A 21,051-nucleotide genomic window follows, 5' to 3' on the forward strand; every position below is an offset into this window, starting at 1 on the left:
CTAGCCCGCACCATGCCTTTTCTGATGTGTTGAAGAAACATGAACTTTTAATTTCGCAGGAAAGAGCAACAAGTACTGTAGGTGTAAGGAGCAAACCTTTGCCTCTATTGTTGTACCTCCTGTGAGTAATCAGGGAATATCATGATAATATAGCTATATTTAAGTTCTCCCATATGCCTAGCTTTCTAAGGATTGTGTCTTTGTCTTGGAAGTTCAATAGGTGGGCTATGATGGCTCTTGGTGCGATTCCAGGTGGTGGTTTAGCTGTCAATGCTCTGTGAGCTCTCTGCATCACAAAGCAACAGGACAGTAGATCTGTCGAGAATGTACACTAGATCCAATGGCTGAGGAAGCCGATCATGTCTTCTTTCTCCACCCCTTCTGGGAAGCAAATCAGTCTTATATTGTTGGGTCTCGCCCTGTTTTTTGCATCGTCCACTCTCCAGAGTATATCTTTGACAATCTTTGGTAGTTCTTTGACTTCTTTGCCCATACCTTGTGTTACATCTTCTAATTCAGACACTCTCTGTTCAACCCCGGAGATGCGGTCTGCCACATTGCCGAGATCCTGTCTCAACAGCGAGACCACAGATTGTACCTCTCTCCGATCTTAGTCTCCAGGGCAGTCTTGTAGAGTTAAATGGCCCTGTTGAGGCACGCATAATCAGGTGATGTAGTCGGACCAGCCGTCTTGTCCACCAATTTATCATGTGTAAATAACAAGGAGTCTAGAGGGATAAGAAGAAAACTGGGCGCCCTCCACTCTTATAATAGCCAAATACAAAAAAGCCCTAGTTTTCACAGCAGTATATTACTTAGAAATCTGTAGACATCATTGGTTGTATAACAATTACAACACGCCTCTCCTTTTGCAGAACATGAAAGTAGGGGATATCTCAGTCTACTGCCTTTGTTAAAATAGCCCACCTCTGATTAAACATTAACAAAAACAACCCACACTCACTAAGACTGACAACAGAAAAAGAGTGAGAAGGGCAGGATGGCACCTCACGGACGCACCACCAATGGGACCTCTGGTTGGTACTCACCAGGATGGTCCTATTATCATCATAGGTGCCATCAAGCCCAAATGGAAACGTGTCCTAAACCCACAGAAATGACAGTGAATGGTGCAGTGAACAAAAAGTAAATGTACAACACTTACAACATTTAACAATTAACATATACCCACTGAGCAACCAGGACAAAGATTATTTTACTAATGTTCCTTTTTGTTGCAACCAGTGCACAAACTTAAAAAAGAAGGTGTGAATACTACCTATCGATTCACACCTTATTACCAGCCGACATGTTTCATTGCCTTGGTCTTTATCAGGCAATTTCCTCAGGGCAAACCAAATTTTCAATGCCACTGCGAAGGACACTGGGCCTTCAAACAGCTATGCCTCTCATACCCGCCGAGAGGAATCAAAACGGAAACCGGCTCCCATGGGTGAGCACGGTCCAATCTCCCCTCGTTTCTGTCGATGGAGAATAAGTGTTCGGCGTCTTGTTCGAGGGCTGAGAAGACGCCGAACACTTATTCTCCATCGACAGAAACGAGGGGAGATTGGACCGTGCTCACCCATGGGAGCCGGTTTCCGTTTTGATTCCTCTCGGCGGGTATGAGCGGCATAGCTGTTTGAAGGCCCAGTGTCCTTCGCAGTGGCATTGAAAATTTGGTTTGCCCTGAGGAAATTGCCTGATAAAGACCAAGGCAATAAAACATGTCGGCTGGTAATAAGGTGTGAATCGATAGGTAGTATTCACACCTTCTTTTTTAAGTTTGTGCACTGGTTGCAACAAAAAGGAACATTAGTAAAATAATCTTTGTCCTGGTTGCTCAGTGGGTATATGTTAAGTGTTAAATGTTGTAAGTGTTGTACATATACTTTTTGTTCACTGCACCATTCACTGTCATTTCTGTGGGTTTAGGACACGTTTCCGTTTGGGCTTGATGGCACCTATGATGATAATAGGGCCATCCTGGTGAGTACCAGCCAGGGGTCCCATTGGTGGTGCGTCCGTGAGGTGCCATCCTGCCCTTCTCACTCTTTTTCTGTTGTCAGTCTTAGTGAGTGTGGGTTGTTTTTGTTAATGTTTAATCAGAGGTGGGCTATTTTAACAAAGGCAGTAGACTGAGATATACCCTACTTTCATGTTCTGCAAAAGGAGAGGCGTGTTGTAATTGTTATACAACCAATGATGTCTACAGATTTCTAAGTAATATACTGCTGTGAAAACTAGGGCTTTTTTGTATTTGGCCACCAATTTATCATACCTGTCAATCTTGCCCTGATAAAGTAGCTTCAGGCCTTTGTCTTTTGCCGTAGTCCAGGGTTATATTGCTGCCAACTCAATCTCCTTGAGGGTTCTGGCACTTGGGGACACTCCAAATATCTCCACTAGGACCTTGCCGAGCCTCAAGAGAGGATCCAGTCCACCCACAGCCACCCCAAGCAGTAATTACAGGTGCTGATTTCCCATGGAGGGGCCCTGACTTAGTAGCGTGTCGCCGATGTGCTGTATGGCGTGTCCCAGGGCCTCCACTCTGACCAGCACTCAACACCACTGCATGATGGGCGCACATCCCGGATGCATTCAAATCACTCGATTTTTGTAGGGCACCCTGCTCTCTCCGAACAGTGAGCCGGTTGCCGGGGGGAACCCTGGCCGATTCACAGGCCCACCCTGCCTTCAACTCCCAAACTTCTGCCACGTGGGGCAGCACAGGCCAGAGCTAGGCACCGGGCACGTTTGCTGTGTGCCAGGCTAAGACATGGATCAGCGAATGATTCAGGGTGGTATCAGGGGGCCCGCTCAGAAAGAGATAGAAAGGGAGGGGGGACGCAGCTCAAGGTCTCCGATCTCCTCTGCGGCTCACTATCACCCACTGTGCCTCCTCTCTCTCCTCCTGCTGGCTATGTCCTATCTCAGCAAGGCCAGGTTACTCCACACCAACCAGGAGCCACTTCGGGCGTGGGCTGTCACAGAGAGTCCAGGGCAGCGAAATCGGGGGTCGATGAGGATCTATGGCCATAGATTTGATTAGGATAATTGTCGCCCATGGGGAGCTTCAGGACAGCGCGTCTACTCTGCCATGTTGTTGGCTCCACCCAATGCTTGCTCAATCTTAAACTTGGAGTTGGAGCAAATGATTCACACACTCAGTAAACTTGGCACTCAATTCTCTTTTCAACAGCCTACCTTGTCTTAAACTTGGAATTAAACAAATAAAAATAAACCACCAGTTTTTTAGGTTAGTGCTGCTCAGGTGCCAGAACTAAAAAGCAACAGCAAGCACAAACAACGCTAACAGAAAAATAAGAAGAGAAGAGATATATATTTACTTACAAAGAAAATTATGAAATGTAAAAATCACTCACCTTTCTTACAGAGAATGTTATCCAGTTCCTGTTCTCCTGGATGTTTAACAAATATGTGCAAATTAGTGGCAGAATTAACAGTTGCCTACAGAACACTTTATCAGTTTATGACAAGAAATGAAAAAACCAAGACAAGAACCTACCCTTAATAGAGTTTTACATTTGAAACCCTAAAAGTGTCTCAATCACTATATAGAGCGACTTAGAAAACTAATGTATACACAATGTATATAACAGAGTTAGACAGTACACCATATCTCTATGGAACTCGTTTTCAATATATCTGCATATTGGAAAATGTATGGAGTTCATGAAAGAAAGAGTAAAACACAGACACAACATTTCATGAACCAAACTGAAAACTCATACTCAGATGTCCACATCAAGACTTGCACATCCTGCCTTCAAAACATTGACTTTAGATGAGCTCTAGAGTCAGTGGTCCTTTTCTTTGTTACCACCTGCAAAAATTATACTACCAAAACTTTTCACATGTGTGTTCATCCCATATATTTAATGGTCATATTACAAGCAACCTCTTGTACAGCTCCAAGGTGTGAACCGTAATACACTATACTTCACACCCCAAATGCAGTGCTCCTGTCTCAGCCATGAAGTGCCAGATATCATCACAAATGACATTGAAGACTTCTCTGGCAGAGGAGAAGCATCATTTTGATCCCACCTAGAGATAAAAGTAGGAGTGCATCATAACTATGAGTAGTCAGCACTCGAGAAAATATTTTGTGTGATTAACGTTACTAAAAGAAGATGGAGTACTGCATATACAAGGTGCTTTACATAAAACAGATACCGTTTATAAAATATGTGTTTAAATCCTGACAAATGGAGAAATTTAATGTACTGATTTATTAATATGATAGGGGAAATCTATATACATGATATGATTTATTGAGAAACTAATTAATTGAAATGTGCAAACTAATGTTTAGAAGATTCAGGTGTAACACGACATCCTGTTCACTTGAAGAGTATTTTATTAATGATTCCAACTAGCTTTTGCATTATTCATGTGTGAAATGATTTCATTTGCAATGCATTTACATTTGTGCATGTATTTGTAACCCAGTGCACTCGCTAAAGTTGGCTATTATTTTGAGGCTTGAAGTGTATTTAGTTTAACTTCATGTGTAATTTTATTCTAGCCTAACATTATATTAAAGAGCCGGCTCACGTTGTAGTCTCACGTTCTGTTTGTGTTTAATCGTCAATGTGGAATGTTTAATTGAATTTTGTTTCCACTGCAGGTGTGGCCAAAGCCTCATCAGTTAGCATAGAGGAGTTTTGTTTTTGCTAGATAGTAGGGTATGAGAAGATGGAGTTAGCAAGAAGAATTGCGGTAACAAGCTGGGAGATGAATTCTCATGAGAAGGAGAAGAATGACCAAGGAGGAATGAAGTTGCAACCTTTTGATGTGGGGAAGGTGGAAGAAGTATCCAATTTGTGCTGGGAGCCTGGAAATGTACTGGGAAAGGAGTCACATGGTATTGTCTACCTTGAATGTAATCGATATTTCATGCTGTGCTTAGTGTAGTGAGGGAGAGGAGAGAACTCTTGAGACCTATGCTTCTGCAAGTGTACGTTTATGCTACCTCACCTAATGCTTGGAGTAATTCCACCGAAGACTTCAGCAGCTGACACCTTTCTTCCTTCTATTTATATCCTAGACTGAATCAAATGCTTGTTATATTAGTTCACCTCCATAGTGTCAGCAAAGACAGGACTAATGCTTTCTTTTGAAAACCGATTGATGCAATTTAATTCACAAATCTTTTTCCTCATCTTTTCCCTAACCGTAATCGAATGATGGAGAGGGAGATCGTGGAAGGTGTCAGTGACGGAGGCAGGACTTCTCCCCTCAGCAGCCTCTGTGGCCAGGCGGCGCCAAAGCAGCTTGGAGGCGCGCACATAATCACGCTTGGGCTACCGCAGTGCGGGGGAAGAAGATTGCGGCAGGTGTCGGTGACCAGGGCAGGACTTCATGCCCTGGCAGCCGCTGCGGCCAGATGCCGCCAACACAGCTTGCTTCCACATGCAAGGGCGAGTGTCAGTCAAAGACCGGGCCAAGATGGCCCGTCTTAGCCCAACATAGCCCAGAAGATGCCACCCACCCTGGTTTTCTTTGGTTTTTCACTTTGGGAAAACAAAACCACTACCCCTACACTAAACGGGGAGTCATTGTGAAAAGGAAGACAAGGACAGACACTGTGGGGAGAGACACCATTTCAACCTTAGAGTCATATTTTGTGAGAGCTACAAGCGTAATTTCCAAGGAAATAGCCCTTACTGAAAGACGGTTATCCATTGAAAGTTCCAAATGAAAACCAAGCCAGCAGCTGTTAACAGACATTGAGGCGACAGCCATTGTTTCACCGGGAACACAGATGCCTCATGCCCCTCATTATCCTGATGTTGATGTTAACTCCCTTGTTACTGGTAACACGTGGTTTGAAGGGCCTCCGGTCAAAAGAAAGAGGGGCGGGGGAAGGAGGGGTCTGCCGGTATGGAAAAAGGGAGATGTACCACCGGACGTTGGTGTGGATTGCCTCTCAGCCCAGCCCTATGATAATTTACTGCTGAGGCTTGACACAATGTTAAGTACTTTACTGGCTCCCATATTGTTATCCCTCAAGAGGATTATGGTTTTAATAGCCCAACTTATACACCCCAAGAACAGCTCCACTAGTGCTGTGGACAAAGGCTCTGCTCCCCTGGGCCAGGGTGGTCATAGGAACAGGGGGGCCTCTGAAGTGTTTTTAGTTACAACATGGGGGATACATTGTTGGGTCCAAGGCAGATTGTGCAAGAGGGGGTCAAGGACACAAGTGATCCCTCAGGGGTTCTGAACCCGATTAACCCATCAACCAACCCTCTATCAGCCATACATACCAACAGGCAGGAAGATACCCCTCAAGTATCTGAGCAGCCAAGGGGCAAGGCACCCAGGTCGGTCCCCACACACAGGGCTTTAACAGCTTCTGCAGCCTATTTCGATGACACAACAGTATTACATTTGGCACCTAAATCAGCACCCCTGGTCAGCATCCTCATGGGGGTACCACCCATTAAGCAGGGTGCAAGGGAAACCACGCTGGATCACATGCACAAAGCAAATCATTGGTGTGATAATACTTTAGTAAATGGGCATCTTTTTGTCCCCCACATTTTAATAGCTAGAAGAGTGGGGTGGGTGGAATTGAATGTGGAGAAGAACTCTGTGGGAGACTGCATTGTGGTCAACTTTAGGTACCCGAGATATTCTAATGCATTCTCACAGGGCATTTTTCTAATGCATGACATGAGAAAAATTATCAGGATAGCTCCTTTAAAGTATTTTTATCCTCCCAACTTATCAGAGCCATTTTGCCTAGGTTAGACATCTACAGGACCCACATCAAGGTACCTGAGGGCCCAGAGGGTATTTTATTTTATTTAACACTATACAACAGGTTTGCAACATTGGGTAGGTTGGACGAAACCGTTTGACTGTTGTCCTTCCCATTGGATACCCGTCGGCCCTAGGCATCAGGTTTCCCAGGCAGGGACAGTAGATATACTTGACAGTATATGTTTACAAATCCCCACATATAAGATCATGGCTTGGAATGTTGCTGGGTCAAAGTCTAAAATGGATGATCTCAGATGGCTAAATTGTTTTGGGCGTTATCATATTATTACTATGCAGGAAACCTGGGTCATGGAAACACTTTCCTTAGAGATGGCTTCACAATGTTTTTTAAAGCTGTGCTTCCTTCACCTGCTGGGCGTGCCAAGGGCGGCCTTTTCATTTTACTTTCCCTTGAGATCCCCTGTACTACCTCTGTGGTGGAACACACCTCACCAACTATTTTAGCAGTTGAAATGAGGTTTACCAATAAACCTCCCCCGGTGATTGGTGGTGAATTTTTATAATTCTTTCTGTAGGCAAACAGAAACAGAACACGTCTGTACTCTTAAGCATGTTTTGCAAGCTTATAAGGAGGGAAAGTACTCCTATTGTCAGGTTATGTTGCTGGGCAATTTTAACATTCAAATGTTCAGCAGGGGTGCGTCATTTTGAAAAATACATCTGATGCCATCCCTGCCTCAAGGCATGTTGAGCACTCCGAGCAAGGTAACATCGTAGAGGAGCTATTGGCGGCCAATAACTTGATCTGCCGGGAACAGACTACGGTGGGTGAAGTCGTACCTTCATTCACCCGAACCTGCCGGTCCTCCACAATTGATTCTATCATCCTTTCCGCTCCCTTGATTTCAGCCATAACATCCTTGAGTATATCTTGAAACAACTTTAGTGACCACAACCCAATAACGTTGGTCTTAACCTGGGATTTCAATCAGGTTCCCTGGGAGGAAAAAGGTTCTCTAAATAACTCTCTTGGTGTCAAGGACCAAGCACGAAGGCTGAAATGGGATAGGATAGTTCCAGGTGCTTTCCTAGACAATCTCTACGTAACGAATGCGGGAGATTTAGAACTCTGTCTAGAAAGTTGCTCGAAAGGTGAGGAGGTTCTCGACGCCTCATGGTAATGGGGACATCAAGGAAATTAAGTGGTTTGACAAGAGATGCTCTCGAACCCATAGAAATCTAATGGATGTCCCGAAGCAGCAGCTCAGGGATGAAGCAAAGATTAGGGATTGCAGGAATGCCTATAAATCAGTAACTATGCATGGAAAAAAATAAATCAAGGAGCAGGCGTGGGAGGACCTATTGCAGACACGTGTGCCCTCGAACATTGGCAAATTTTGGGAAATTGTGAATAGACCATTTTTTGCAGGTTTAGAAAATTCCAGGGTGGCCTGTACCATAGCCCCCGACATATGGGCTTCCCACTTTAAGAGGATGTAGAGCGGGCCGTTCACAGGAGATATGGATAGACTATGTGTATCGGATGAGGATATTCCACTGTTGATTTTTAACATAGATGAAGCACGAAAGGCCATCATTGCCACAGCAGGGGGAAAAGTGCCCGGTTCTGATGTAGTCCTCCCAAATCTTTATAAGGCAGACCCCATAACCTGGGCCAAGGTTCTGACTCGCATTTTTAACGCGGTTTATAACTACGGTCTTCCACTCACCTGGTCCAAAGCCATTATACTACCCATTTTTAAAAAAGAGGCAAGGAATAATCCATTTTGTTACCGCCCCATCTCACTTCTAGATTCCACTGTGAAGATTATGGGCAAGGTAGTCTTGGGGTGTTTAACATTGTGGCAGGTTAAAGACAAGATAATATCAGAGTTGCAATATGGCTTTAGGCAGGGATGAGGGACGTTGGATCAGTGTATTAACCAAGAGTTGATCATAGGTAAATACACTTCAGCTAATGGGGGTTGCCTGCACCTTGCCTTTACGGAGTAAATGGATCTAAACTTTGGCCCATTCTCCTGGAGCTGGCAATGGAACCAGAGATAGTGGTCTTTCTACATAGCTTACATTCTAATCTATCAGCCTCAGTAAAGTATGACGAGAATGGCACCTGTCAAATTCATGGGAGGTCCAGAGGGGGGTAAGGCTGGGTGCATTTTAGCTCCCCCGCTATTCACACTATACATTAACAAATTGGGGGAAGCTCTGAAAGCAGCCTGTGAGGAAATCACAAAAGTTGGTTGAAAACTTATACCAGCCCTTTTATATGCAGACAAAGTGGTCCTGATCGCACGGACTGCTGTGGGGTTACAACACCTTTTGAACACATTTATAGATTTCATGGACTCCCTAGATTTGTCTACCAACTATTAAAAATCACATTCAATAGCGATTGGTTGTCGGAAGGCTGCCAGAACTAAGTTTTTGGGCAAAGGGATGGAACTTACCAAAGTTTCGCTATTTCTGTATCTCAGAGTACTTTTCGATGATAGAGGGTCCTGGCTGGCACAAAAAGCCCTGAAAAAGAATGCCTTACTGAGAGCTGTAGGAGTGACCACTGATTTTGCCAAGAGTCTCGGGCTAAACCAGTGCACACCATGGTCAAGATATATCGCAAGAAGTGTATCCAAATGGCGAATTATGGGTGCGACATCTGGGGATACAAAGATGCTGGGGAACGTCAAATGATTGAGAACAAACATTTACGTACTCTCCTTGCTGTTACAGTTTGTGCACCATCTGTTCTGGGACATGAGGAGGTGGGTCTTGGATACATCACTGATACCATCGCCTTAGCACCTGTTTTGCAGTGGTTAAGAATTTGGTCCAGCCCGCTCTCGATTAAAATCAGCTTGTGATCAAGGATTGTAGTTCACTCACTGGTGCTCTCAGCATACGATGGCTAGTTGTCCCCAGTGGCTGTTGGGTTCTGGCTGGAATGTGGGGGGAGCTCGTGTGAGCTTGTGTTGGGATTCCTTTGTGGAATGTAAATTGATACTTGTATAGCGCACTACTGACCCGCAAGGGTTTCAAGGCGCTTGTACGAATACCGCTGTGGAACCCATCCTGGCTTTCCCTGTGAGGCGTCCACTCCTGGGCACCCCCAAGGTGGAGGCCAGGCATCCTTAGCATTGTGGGGGCCGTTGTGGAGATTAAGCAAGCTATTGCCCAGAGTTGCAGAGTAGGACTCCATGATTGGAATAGGCACTGAGGCGAGAATTATCAGGTCCGTGGAATTTTTGAGCCCAAGACCCGCCGAGGCGGGGAATTGAACCCTGGTCCCGGGCTAGACCTCTGCATCAGGGTCTGCCGCTCTAATCATTGAGCCACACTTCTCCTGGAATGTGGTTCTTTGCAAGGCAGTTACTGCTGGGATCTGAAGCGCGTCAGACCGAATAAACCGTTCTTCCACCTACCTTGGTGGTGTCTTCTTTTCAGTGGCGACGAGATGGTCTGGCACCTTCTTTTCCCTCCTGTGGTGCTCCTGGAGGCTGTTCCACATTGTTTACTCTTTCCTGTGGATTCCTCCATTGCCGATTTTTCCTAGTTGGCCTTCGCTGTCTGGACCTGGTTTTCCGTGCTCCGCTCTGCCCGTGAGTGCTGATTTCTTGTTCCCCATCGCCGATTTTGGGGTGTATGGCTGTGAAGCACCCGCGCACCACTGTTTCCCTTACGGTTGGCGTCCCCGCAGAGCTGTGAGGGCTCTTGCATTGGCCTGCTCTGACGTATTCTTGCTTCTGGGCACTGCACGCCTTCACGTCAGATGTTCACAAATACATCTGACGTGCTGTCAGCCATTTTGGATTGAGCATCTTCTTCTCAGCAGTCATCCACGTTCGTTTATGCACCGTTTTCTTCTTCTGGAATGCGTTTAAGTTTCCATGCTGTGCATCCGGTGATGCACACACCATTTGCCTGTGGAATATTTACTTTCTAATGCGCATACCATTTCACATCATCCGTTTGTGAAGCGGCTATTAGCCTGCTTTCAGCCTGCGCATTCGGTGATGTGCATACCTTGGGTAAATTGTTATTTCATTTTTTCTCATATTGTTTTGTATTCTAATTGGTTTATAATTTTAGGTCTCATTTGAGCAACCAGTGTTGGGCAGCAACTCACCCATGGGTGCTCATGGATCACGATGTAGCTCCTCCACCTTTCTTGCAATCTGTAGGCACACTACCTCTTCAATGGGAACAATTGAAAGACACATTTGATGCGTATTTTGAGGCTATAGACGGAAAAACGTTCACTTCTAAAAAGAAGAAAGCATTGTTAATTTACAACTTGGGCACTGAGGGGAGGAACATTTTGAAAACTTTATCCTTTAGAGACGGTAAGCACTCATATAAGTCATGGTGACGATGGTGACTGCCTTTTAATCGATGACTATGCCTCTATCATCAAAACTTTGGAGAAAAGATTCAGTCACAAAGGGAATGTTGTTCTTGAGCGCCACAAATTCCTTCAACGCGCTCAAACTCCCGGTGAGTCTATTGATGATTTTGTTGCTGCCCTTAGAAGTTCAGCGGTTACCTGCAACTACAGGGAGTTTAGGGATGAAATCATTCACGACCAATTGATTGAAAGAACGTCCAATAAAAAGATTCAAGAAAAGTACAATACTATCTTCTGATGATCCGAATTTAGAGACTGCACTCACACCGGCAAAGAGTATTGAATACTCTCAATTTTGTGTAAAGGAAATGAGCAGTTCTGTTTCATCTAGTGAAGTCAAATTGTTGAATGCCAAACCTGTATCTAAATCATCTCAAGGGTCCAGTACTATTGTTATGCGTCCACCTACTCATGTGTCTAAACAGTTTAAAAATTAGCAAAGTGAAGTCATGTGCTTCCGCTGTGGGGGCAAATCTCATTTAGGAAATGCCAAATTCTGTTTCGCTTTGAATCAAACTTGCTATAAATGTGGTAAGAAAGGTCATTATTCTCGAATGTGTAAGGTTGTTGTAGTCAAAAAAAGGTCCTCACAGGTTGTAAAGGCTATTGCAGAAGACCCCTCAGACTCTGAAGTCTATTATGAATTGTTAATGTTGTCTCCCTTTTCGTCACATGCTGATGGTGTTGTGGAACTATCTTCTTTAGGTGGGTCTTTGAAAAGGAAATCTCCTTCATGCAAAATTGGTGTAAATGGATCTAGTCTTACTTTTCTTGCAGATTCTGGTTCTCCTTTTACCCTCATCAATGTGAAGGACTTTAGCAAACTTAAGGGTCTCCATTTTCAACAGTACAGTCGAACATCAAGATCTTTGCTTATGGTGGGAAGAGAGTTGAAGTATTAGGAAAATTTGTGGCTGATCTAGCTTGTAGTGCCGAGCAAACCACGGGTACTGTCTTTGTAGTAGAAGACGGGACAAACTATTTGGGGTGGGATGAGCAAGGCGCTATCAACATTATATTGGACCAAAATTATACCGATATGGTGGTGTCCCACAGTGCACTGATTCAGTTTTATGATGCACTTTCTACTGATTCTTGCAGAGCGTCCACTGTTGCTCAATTAGCTATTGATAAGTGGGTGCATATTTATCCTGAAGGGTTTAAAAGTGAGATGGTAAACGTAAGGGTTTTCAACATCGCATTGTACTAAAAGATGATGCTAGGGCTGTTGCTCATAAAGTGCATAAAGTACCTTTGAGTCTCCGGATTGAACTGAAGCGTGAGTTAGAACGATTGTGTGCAGCGGGGGTTATTGAACCTATTGAAGGTTCTGAATGGTTGGCCCCCCTTGTTTTAGCACGCAAATCTGGCAAATCTCTGAGGATGTTTGTGGACTTGAGGGACCTCAACGCCAACATTTGGATTGATCACCAACCTCTACCTAATATTAATGAGATGTTGGCTACGTTGGGTGGAGCTAAGTTTTTTTCCTCCCTAGACATTTCCTCAGCCTACCATCAGATTGAGCTCTACAAGGAATCTAGACACCTCACGTCTTTCGTCACACCAGAGGGGGCTTATCATTACATACGCATACCTTTTGGGCTTGCCTCGGCTTCAGCAGTGTTCCAACGATTGATGAACAATTTGTTCAAGGACATTGCTGGAGTGGTTTTTTTTAGGATGACATTCTGATATATGGGAAATCTGAAGCTGAACATGACGAGAGAGTCAAGCATGTTTAAAGCATAGTTAGATCCAGTGGTTTAACACTGAGAGTCGACAAATGTAAGTTCCTCCAAAATGGTGTTGGCTACCTGGGTCATCATATTTCTCAAAGGGGGGTTGAATCCAGATTGAAGATCCTTGAAGCCATCCAGAATGCACCTACACCTATCAACAAAGATCAACTTCATTCTTATTTGGGGTTGTTGGGGTATTACTCCAAATTTGTCAGCAATTTTCCTAGCAAAATGGCTTCCATGAGTAATTTTTTTTTTTTTAAATGCTAAATATGTGTGGGGTGACGACTGTAATAACAACTTTGAATCCATCAAAAAATAACTTGCTCAAAAATTAAACTCTTTGACATTAATGATCGATGTATAATATCTACTGATGCCAGCAATGTTGGTTTAGGAGCAGACCTACTAGGACTTTAAGATCTAGCAGCGCTAAGCTTCTCACGACCCCCAGATATAAACAACTAAGATGGGGGAGAGAAGTTTCATAGTGAACACAGCAAAAATATGGAACAAGTTACCAGTTGAACTAAAGAACAGCCCCTCACTGTTGTCTTTTCGAAAGAATCTGAAGACTTGGCTTTTCTCAGCTTAGTCCAGTATGGGTGTCATACAGCTCTACCTCTTCGGCAGCACAGTTCTTTAGCGCTAAGAAGCCTTCGGGCATTCGCGCGCTCTATAAATCCATCCAATCAAATGAAATCATATCAAATCAAGTCCTCATGCAAAAAAGAGGTGATGGTCGTGAAGAAACAATAGCTTTTGCTTCAAGAACATTAAGGGGAGCTGAAGGCACCTATTCGACCATCGAAAAGACAGTTTTAGCCATGTGGTGGGGTGTTCAACACTTCAAGAATTTTTTGTGGGGTTATGAATTTACTTTGAGGATAGATCATAAGCCTTTAATTGATCTTTTTACCACTAAAGGTGGTGGCAGAGCAACGCCTCGCATTTCCAAATGGCAGTACAGGTTGCAGGAGTTTCGATATCGCCTTGAGTATGTGGCTGGTGCTAAAAATCATGTTGCTGATGTGTTGCTGGATGACGATTTGGAAATGGTTTGTGCGGTTGGTCTTTTAGAGAACACTGTTGGTGGTGCTCTTTCTGAAGGAGAATGGCTGGATGGTACTTCTGTGGATGCTGTGATCATGAAGGTCATCGACATTTTAGCTGGGGTGTGTCCCAGCGACAAAGATTGCCCTTCTGAGTTGGTTCCTTACAAGAGAGTCAATGGGGAGTTATCTGTTGTGGAGGGTGTGTTGAGGAGAAGAGGATTGTTAGTTGTACCTATGTCTAAGCGCAAAAGAGTTTTGGATTTGGCCCACGAAAGTCATCCTGGAATTCAGGCCATGAAACGCAGGGTTAAGCAGGATTTCTGGTGGCCTGCATTAGATAAAGATGTTGAGCACGATGTTCGTGACTGTTGCGTTTGTGTCACTAGTTACAAATCTCAAGTGACTCGTACTTCCCCTGTTGAATCAGTAGTGGTTAAGAATATTCCATGGTCCAAATGAGCTTTTGACATTTCAGGTTCTTTTAGGCTCATTGGTAGTCCACCCAAATATGCCTTGGTCCTTATTGATTACATGTCAAAATGGCCTGAGGTCCGATTTGCGGACAATGTGAACTCTCTGTCCATCATCAAGTTTCATCAGGACGTTTTTCTAAGGGAGGGTTTTCCTGAGGAGTTGGTGTCGGATAACGGAACCCAGTTGGTTTCCAGTGAAACGCAAGACTTTTTGAAAGTCATTGGTGTGAAATACATTCTCACTTCCCATTACCACCGCTGTAGCAATGGTTTAGTTGAGCGTTTCAACCGCCTAATTAAGGAACACCCGCAACTGGCTGTGGTGAATGGTTTGCATTGGCGGAGAGCTGTCAGTGACATGTTGTGGGCTGTGAGGACTACCCCATATGTTAGCACTGGGATAGCTCCTTTTACCTTATTTAGGGGGAGAGTTGCAGGGTCTAAATTGAACAAGGAGTGGATGTCCAGGAGAGTGGTAGACATGGAGAAGTTGGCTGATGTGGATGATATCAGAGCTGCCACCCAAGCAAAGTGCGATACTAGGCTGGGTATTCGTAGTACCTTATTTGTGAAGGTGGGTGATTGGGTAAGCATCAAGAAGTCTGTTTTTTTCGCAAGGGTGAGTCTCGTTTTTCTTCTCCCAAGAGAGTGCCTGCGGTGAGAGATCACATTGTTGTGTTGGAGAATGGAAAAGTTTGGAACAAAAGTGTTGTTTCGGTGGTACCTAAGTCCATGCTGTATTATGTGAACAGGAAATGTAGTGTTCACTCCTCCCCTGTGGATATGCCCACTGTGGTCCATTAAAGAGAAGGTGTTCTTTCTAGTCCTATTCATGCAAGATGTGCATCCACGAGATTGAAGTTTGTTTCCTCCAAATTTTAAGATTATAAAATGTTGTAATGCCTATCATACTATTTCCTCTGCTATTAATGCTGATATATTTTACCTGCTGTAAATGTTTTACCTGCCTTGTTTTCCTTTCATTTTTTATTCACATATTTTACTTTTGTTTTCTTTTGTTTAGGCGTTATGAAGGAAGGGGGGTGTGTTGGGTTCTGGCTGGAATGTGGGGGGAGCTCGTGTGAGCTCATGTTGGGATTGTGGGATTCCTTTGTGGAATGTGGTTCTTGGCAAGGCAGTTGCTGCCGGGATCTGAAGAGCGTCAGACCGAATAACCCGTTCTTCCACCTACCTTGGTGGTCTTCTTTTCAGTGGCTATCACAAACATGGTGATTTAAACCTTGCATGTGTGACAACTTTTCGGACAAAGATATCTTACATTTTATGTTTTTCTGTGATTTTTTATCAGCTTTTAAGGTCTGGATACATCCACTCGACTTTGACAGTCTCTGCGAGCAGATTGCTGCTAACCTTTCTGCCCGTGGTAAACATGGGGTCATCAAGGAAATTAAGTGGTTTGACAAGAGATGCTCTAGAACCCATAGAAATCTAATGGAAGCCCTGATGCAGCAGCCCAGGGACGAAGTGTTAATGCAAAACCAGAACTTTGCACAAGTAAAACCTGCTCTGATGTTTCCACAAATATTGTCCTCCCCCTCAATTTGCTATGGGGTAGTATGTTTTCTTGCTGGGGCTATTAGATTTAGGAACAATTGTCCTATTGACCAGTGCCAACTCATTACATTAGTTGGTGCTATGCAGGAACAGCACAGGGGCTGATCGTCTGTTTCATTTTCCTTACTTGGTCCTGTAAAATTTCCCTTGCACTTTTTCCAGCTCTTTTTAGAGATTTCTTTTTTAAAATGTTGCGCTTTGCACAGATTTCTGAGGATTGTTGCTAACTTTAAATTGTGTGTCCCATCTTGTTCATTGCAATCATTTTTTCTCATATCATGTACAGACATAACAGTGACATCATTAGTTTGTGGCTGTTCCTATCTGTTTATTAATTAGATTGATGGTTTTAGGTGATCCTTATTATTTCCTACCTACATAGCAGACCCTTATATGGAGGTTTTTGTCCGTTAGGTCTTTTAGGATGAGCACCGACGCACTTTTATACAGCATCTTTTATAAAGATGTTTTTGTTATATTTATGTATTTTTAGCAATGTATTTCTCACTTTTACAAAGGCTACACTATGCAAAATGTTGTTGTATTTTTAGATATGTGCGTGAGTGTAACTGACACAAGATGAACTGCGGATGTTTTGCTTTTATGTGCTTTTATAGCCTGCTCAGGCCGAATAAGGACCTACTTGATTAATTAGTTGTTTCTTTTTTCTGTACAGGGTGAATCTCTTCAGGAGATTTGGACACGATTTGTTTGTTTTGCACTCCTATACCTTATGCTGAAACTGGTGTGTGTAAAGTTATTTTTGAACTTATGAGTACACTCTCTCTAAGCCCATATTCAGTTGTAGTATGTATTATTGGTTGACCCAATTGGTTGCACTATGTTGAAGTTGTGATGACTGATAGTGTTCTCCCTGAGGGGCGTGGCCATCAACATGGCAGAGGAAGATGCAATCCTCGTGAGCTCTGAGCGATGCTACGTAATCCAAACCAAATCCTGCCGTTCTGACAATGTGTTGCTGCATTCTGCATAACCTACATTAAGGAGTGACACCCTATATATATCATATATTCACTGCCCATGAGCGGCCTTGTATATGGAAAGGGGACACCTGGACCGACTTACTTCCTGGAAGATGGCGGCTTGTGTCCAGCCCGAACACCCCCGGTGCACTGTTGGTGCAGATCGGGATTTGCTGGGGGGACTCAGAGGCAGTGGACTGCCGGGTAGGTCCCCTGGATTACCGGCGGACCCCGGGAGAGCTAGTGTTGTGACCCTATTCCCCCCCCATGGTAAGGGCCAATGAGCGAACGCAAGACCCCATGGGCAAGAGGGCCAGCGCGGTCAAGGTCGCATACAGTGGCCGTGGTAGTGGAATGGGGAGAGGGGCTTGGGCCTGGTTGACAGGTGGCCTCCGGGTTCAGACAAACCTGGACGTGGTCCCGACACAGGGCTGAATGTGTCAACGAAAAAGAAGAGCAGTGAGAGTCCTGGACCGCTTGATTGCGGCAACACGAGTGAAGGTGCTCTGGACTGATGTGAGACACCTTAGCAGGACTGCCAAACCTGGCCCACCAGTGTCATGTGCCTGCTGGCGGCGTTTTTGACCTGGAGGTGCCGAAAGACAGCGGGCCACCAGGCTGACATCGGTGTGCGCTGCAGATCGTGGACACCAGTGTCACTCCCCCCCAAGTAAGGTGCTTCAATTCACGTGAGTAGCAGCAAGGTCGAGAGGTGCTGTGCGATGGAGGCATGAAACAGGGAGGGATTAGCAGAACAGGAGCACCCAGTGCAGCGACTTGGGGATAATCTGCGCTGCTGCTGGAGCTTGGAGAAGTAGTTGACCCTGAGCATAGAGGGATGCCATAAATCACGCACTGTGTGTTGACCCAGGCTATGGACCACTTTGGAGACCAGGGGTCTGTGGACTAATGGCTGGAGGCCGGAGTGCTGATCTGCCTCCCCGGGCTAGACTGAATTCAAGGACCCCGCGGTGGAACTCCAAAATTTCTCACTGCTCAGATTATATCTGATGGAGAAGTGCCTCATGGATCTGCGGTCATAGACACATTTGGGACCAGACCTGGAGGGTTGTGAGGGAGAGGAGGGTAAATGTCCAAGATCTTGCTCTGCTGGTGGCACCTGTTGGATGGCGTGGCTGTATTTCGAGTTCATGTAGGAGTGTGCTGTGTTGCCCACTGCCCCCTGGCTGATTGGTGATTACCTTGCCAATGTTGCTCTTTCCCAGCCACAGGGGAGACTTGGAAGCCCTGTTGTGTCCTTGCCAAGCAACTGCTGCAGTTCTTGATCAAATACAATGATAACAAAGGACAAAGACCCTAAAACCCCCCCAACAAGAGAAAATGGACCACATTACCAAAGTGGTTGCCCCCCAGAAAACCGCACAATCCCTACCAGACACAGCCATCCTGCTTCATCTGATACAGTCCTTGAGAGAGGTACTAGAGAGCAAGTTAGGGAAGGTGTGCTCTGAGGTCACCCTGCTCTGCCAGGACCTACAAAAGGTCTCTGAAAGAGTGATTAAGACGAGGACTCGAGTTGCGAAAGATGCAGTAAGGGATCTTCAAAAGGGGGTGGCGGAACTACGCAGCACTAACAGAGATGTACTTTAACGCCTAGAGGATGCAGAAAATAGAACGTGCAGAAATAACCTTCGCTTTGTGGAGTTTCCAGAGGGTGTGTAGGGGCAAATGTTCCCGCGTTTCTTGCAATGTGGCTGGAAAACACTATTCCACCCGAACATTTTTCCATTTGTTTCATAATTGAATGGGCCCACATTGCAAAGCCGCCGTCTGGGGCTCCTCCCAGACCAATCATAGCAAGGTTTCTCAACTTCCTCGACAGGGCCATGATCCTGTGAGAAGCACATCGTATAGGAGATGTCAGGTATGACAATTCTAAAATCATGCTCTTCCCAGATTACAGTTGCGAGGGTCAATGCCAGAGAAGAGCCTTTGATTATGTCAAGGTGAAACTCAGAGCACTTAATATCCAATACATGTTATTGTTCCGCGTAAAGTTAAAAGTAATCTTCATGGGTAAGACACACTTCTTTCAGACACCAAAGGATGTGGGGGTCTGGATTGAGGAGAGGCCAGTCCTTCGTCCTCAGAGAAAACTGAACTCGGAAGAAAGGCATCTCTGTCCATGGAAATCAGATCTAAGAAATAACACAGAGGAAAAAGAAGGCTGAACGTAGGCTAAAGAGGACTGGCCAGAGAAATGGGTGTCCAACGGACACAGGCTGGACCCCAGCCACTGAAAAAATCAGGGCTACTGATGGGTCCAGCCTGCAGGATTCTAACATAGACTCGGAGGGTCAGGGAATGTCTTCAGGAGGTGAAAGCCTGGACTCTCTGGCCGTCAAATTTCCATTGCTAGAAGGTGATGCAGAAACTATCCAGCAACCGCCGCAGGGGGAACTGCCAGACCCGAAACACACGAAAACATGAACTGGCACCAATATACCAGCCAACGAAGCTACAGCTGCGCAACTAATGCCGCAGACATCCCCAGCTTGCTACCTGGGACTTGCATTCAGCGGGGCTAACCTAGTGTCAGGTCCCATTCTGGTCTGACCTTGTTCCTTTGTTTGTTTGTTCTTATGCAGTGAGTGGTTGAGTGAATTGCACTACGTTGTATAGATGGTGGGGGACAGACCTCTCCATCTCCTCTTACGCATGATTGTTCTATGGAAATGGGGCTATTTGATGTGAGAAGGTCGTGGAGGTAGGGTGTGGGGTTGGTTGTATGAGAAGGGGGTTCATTGTTTTTTATGACATGGTTGTTCATACAGGTTTCAACAGACAGGCACAACGGAGACAGAAAGAGGGCCTCATGAGTTTGACACGTACAGTCGTAGCATTTTCTAAGATCGCAATATGCCCACGCCAGCCTACATAAAGGACCAGGCTTTTTCAGTCCTGATGTGGAATGTTAATGGCCTCTGATATAGTATTAAAGGGAGACTGGTCATACAGTACATTAAACGCTTACACATGGATGTGGTAATGGTCCAGTAGACACACCTACAGGGAACCCAGTGTGGTTTTCTTGGGAAGGGGGAATGTGTTGTGTTGGCCCAGGCAGGTTATACTTCTGGGTTGCGAGGTGCAGCAATTTTAATTAGAAAGTCCAACCCCCTTTGAACTACTCGTGAGTGGACAGATCCCTCTGGAAGCTATGTAGCAGTTGTGGGCATATGGGGCCGACGCAAGATAACACTCATATGTGTATATGCCCCACCCCGACTGCAATCACATGCGCTGGCTAAAGTGACATATCCTTCTAGAGACTACCACATCCCTTCCTGTGATAGGGGGAGACTTTAATGAAGTAATGTGAACGTCTTTGGGTCGCTCTGAGAGCCATGGCACACTGACAAGCACCACCCAGTTAGCGTGCTTTGCCAACACATTCGGATTGACTAACATGTGGCAACATCAACACCCACACGAGAGGCAATACTCCTATTTTACGGGGGCAGATAAAGTCTATTTTAGGCTGGATTATATTTTTGGCTCATTAGGCAAACTGGGTGAGATAAGCCAGACTAACTATCTTGCTGTGGGACTTTCAGATCACCGCCCGCTACGGGCGTGCGTGGGAACTAGGACCCAGGATCCACACACACAATGGTAACTGAATGCCTGGGATCTACAAAACAGTGCCATCATACGTGGTCTCTGGGTAGATACTGAGATTTTATTTGTAGAAAACAAAGACATAGTTGCCTCTGGGGTAACATTAAGGGAGGCATACAAAATTGTGCTGCGAGATAGGTCCTAAAACCGTGTAGCCTGGAAAAGGGCATAGAGAAATTAGAGCAGTGAGAATACCAGATACTTACCATGGAAAGACAAGCCATAGACATACCAGGCCAATTGACCACCCTGTAATTAAAAGCCCTGAGACTGGAATATTAAGACCTAGCTCAAGGTGCTGCTAGAAAACAAAGGGTAGCTACACTACACCGACTGTATGAAGTCTGTGACAAAGCAGGAAAACTACTGGCTTGGTTGAGCAAAAACGAAATAGAGAATAAGTGG

The 21,051-nt window shown here is 45.0% G+C and overlaps 1 protein-coding gene across 2 annotated transcripts in view; it reads right to left on the minus strand.

The window, feature by feature from the left end:
- The window catches only part of LOC147710457 (ficolin-1-like), a 511,385-nt gene that overhangs the window by 220,141 nt on the left and 270,193 nt on the right, over window positions 1-21,051 (minus strand). For both annotated transcript variants that reach the window (XM_086921145.1, XM_086921144.1), the window contains one exon: window positions 3,387-3,422. In XM_086921145.1, the coding sequence (XP_086777271.1) occupies window positions 3,387-3,422 (36 nt within the window). The remainder of the gene's footprint in view (window positions 1-3,386; window positions 3,423-21,051) is intronic.

Source organism: Lissotriton vulgaris, chromosome 5, assembly GCF_964263255.1.
Source record: "Lissotriton vulgaris chromosome 5, aLisVul1.2, whole genome shotgun sequence".
Lineage (NCBI taxonomy): Eukaryota > Metazoa > Chordata > Amphibia > Caudata > Salamandridae > Lissotriton > Lissotriton vulgaris.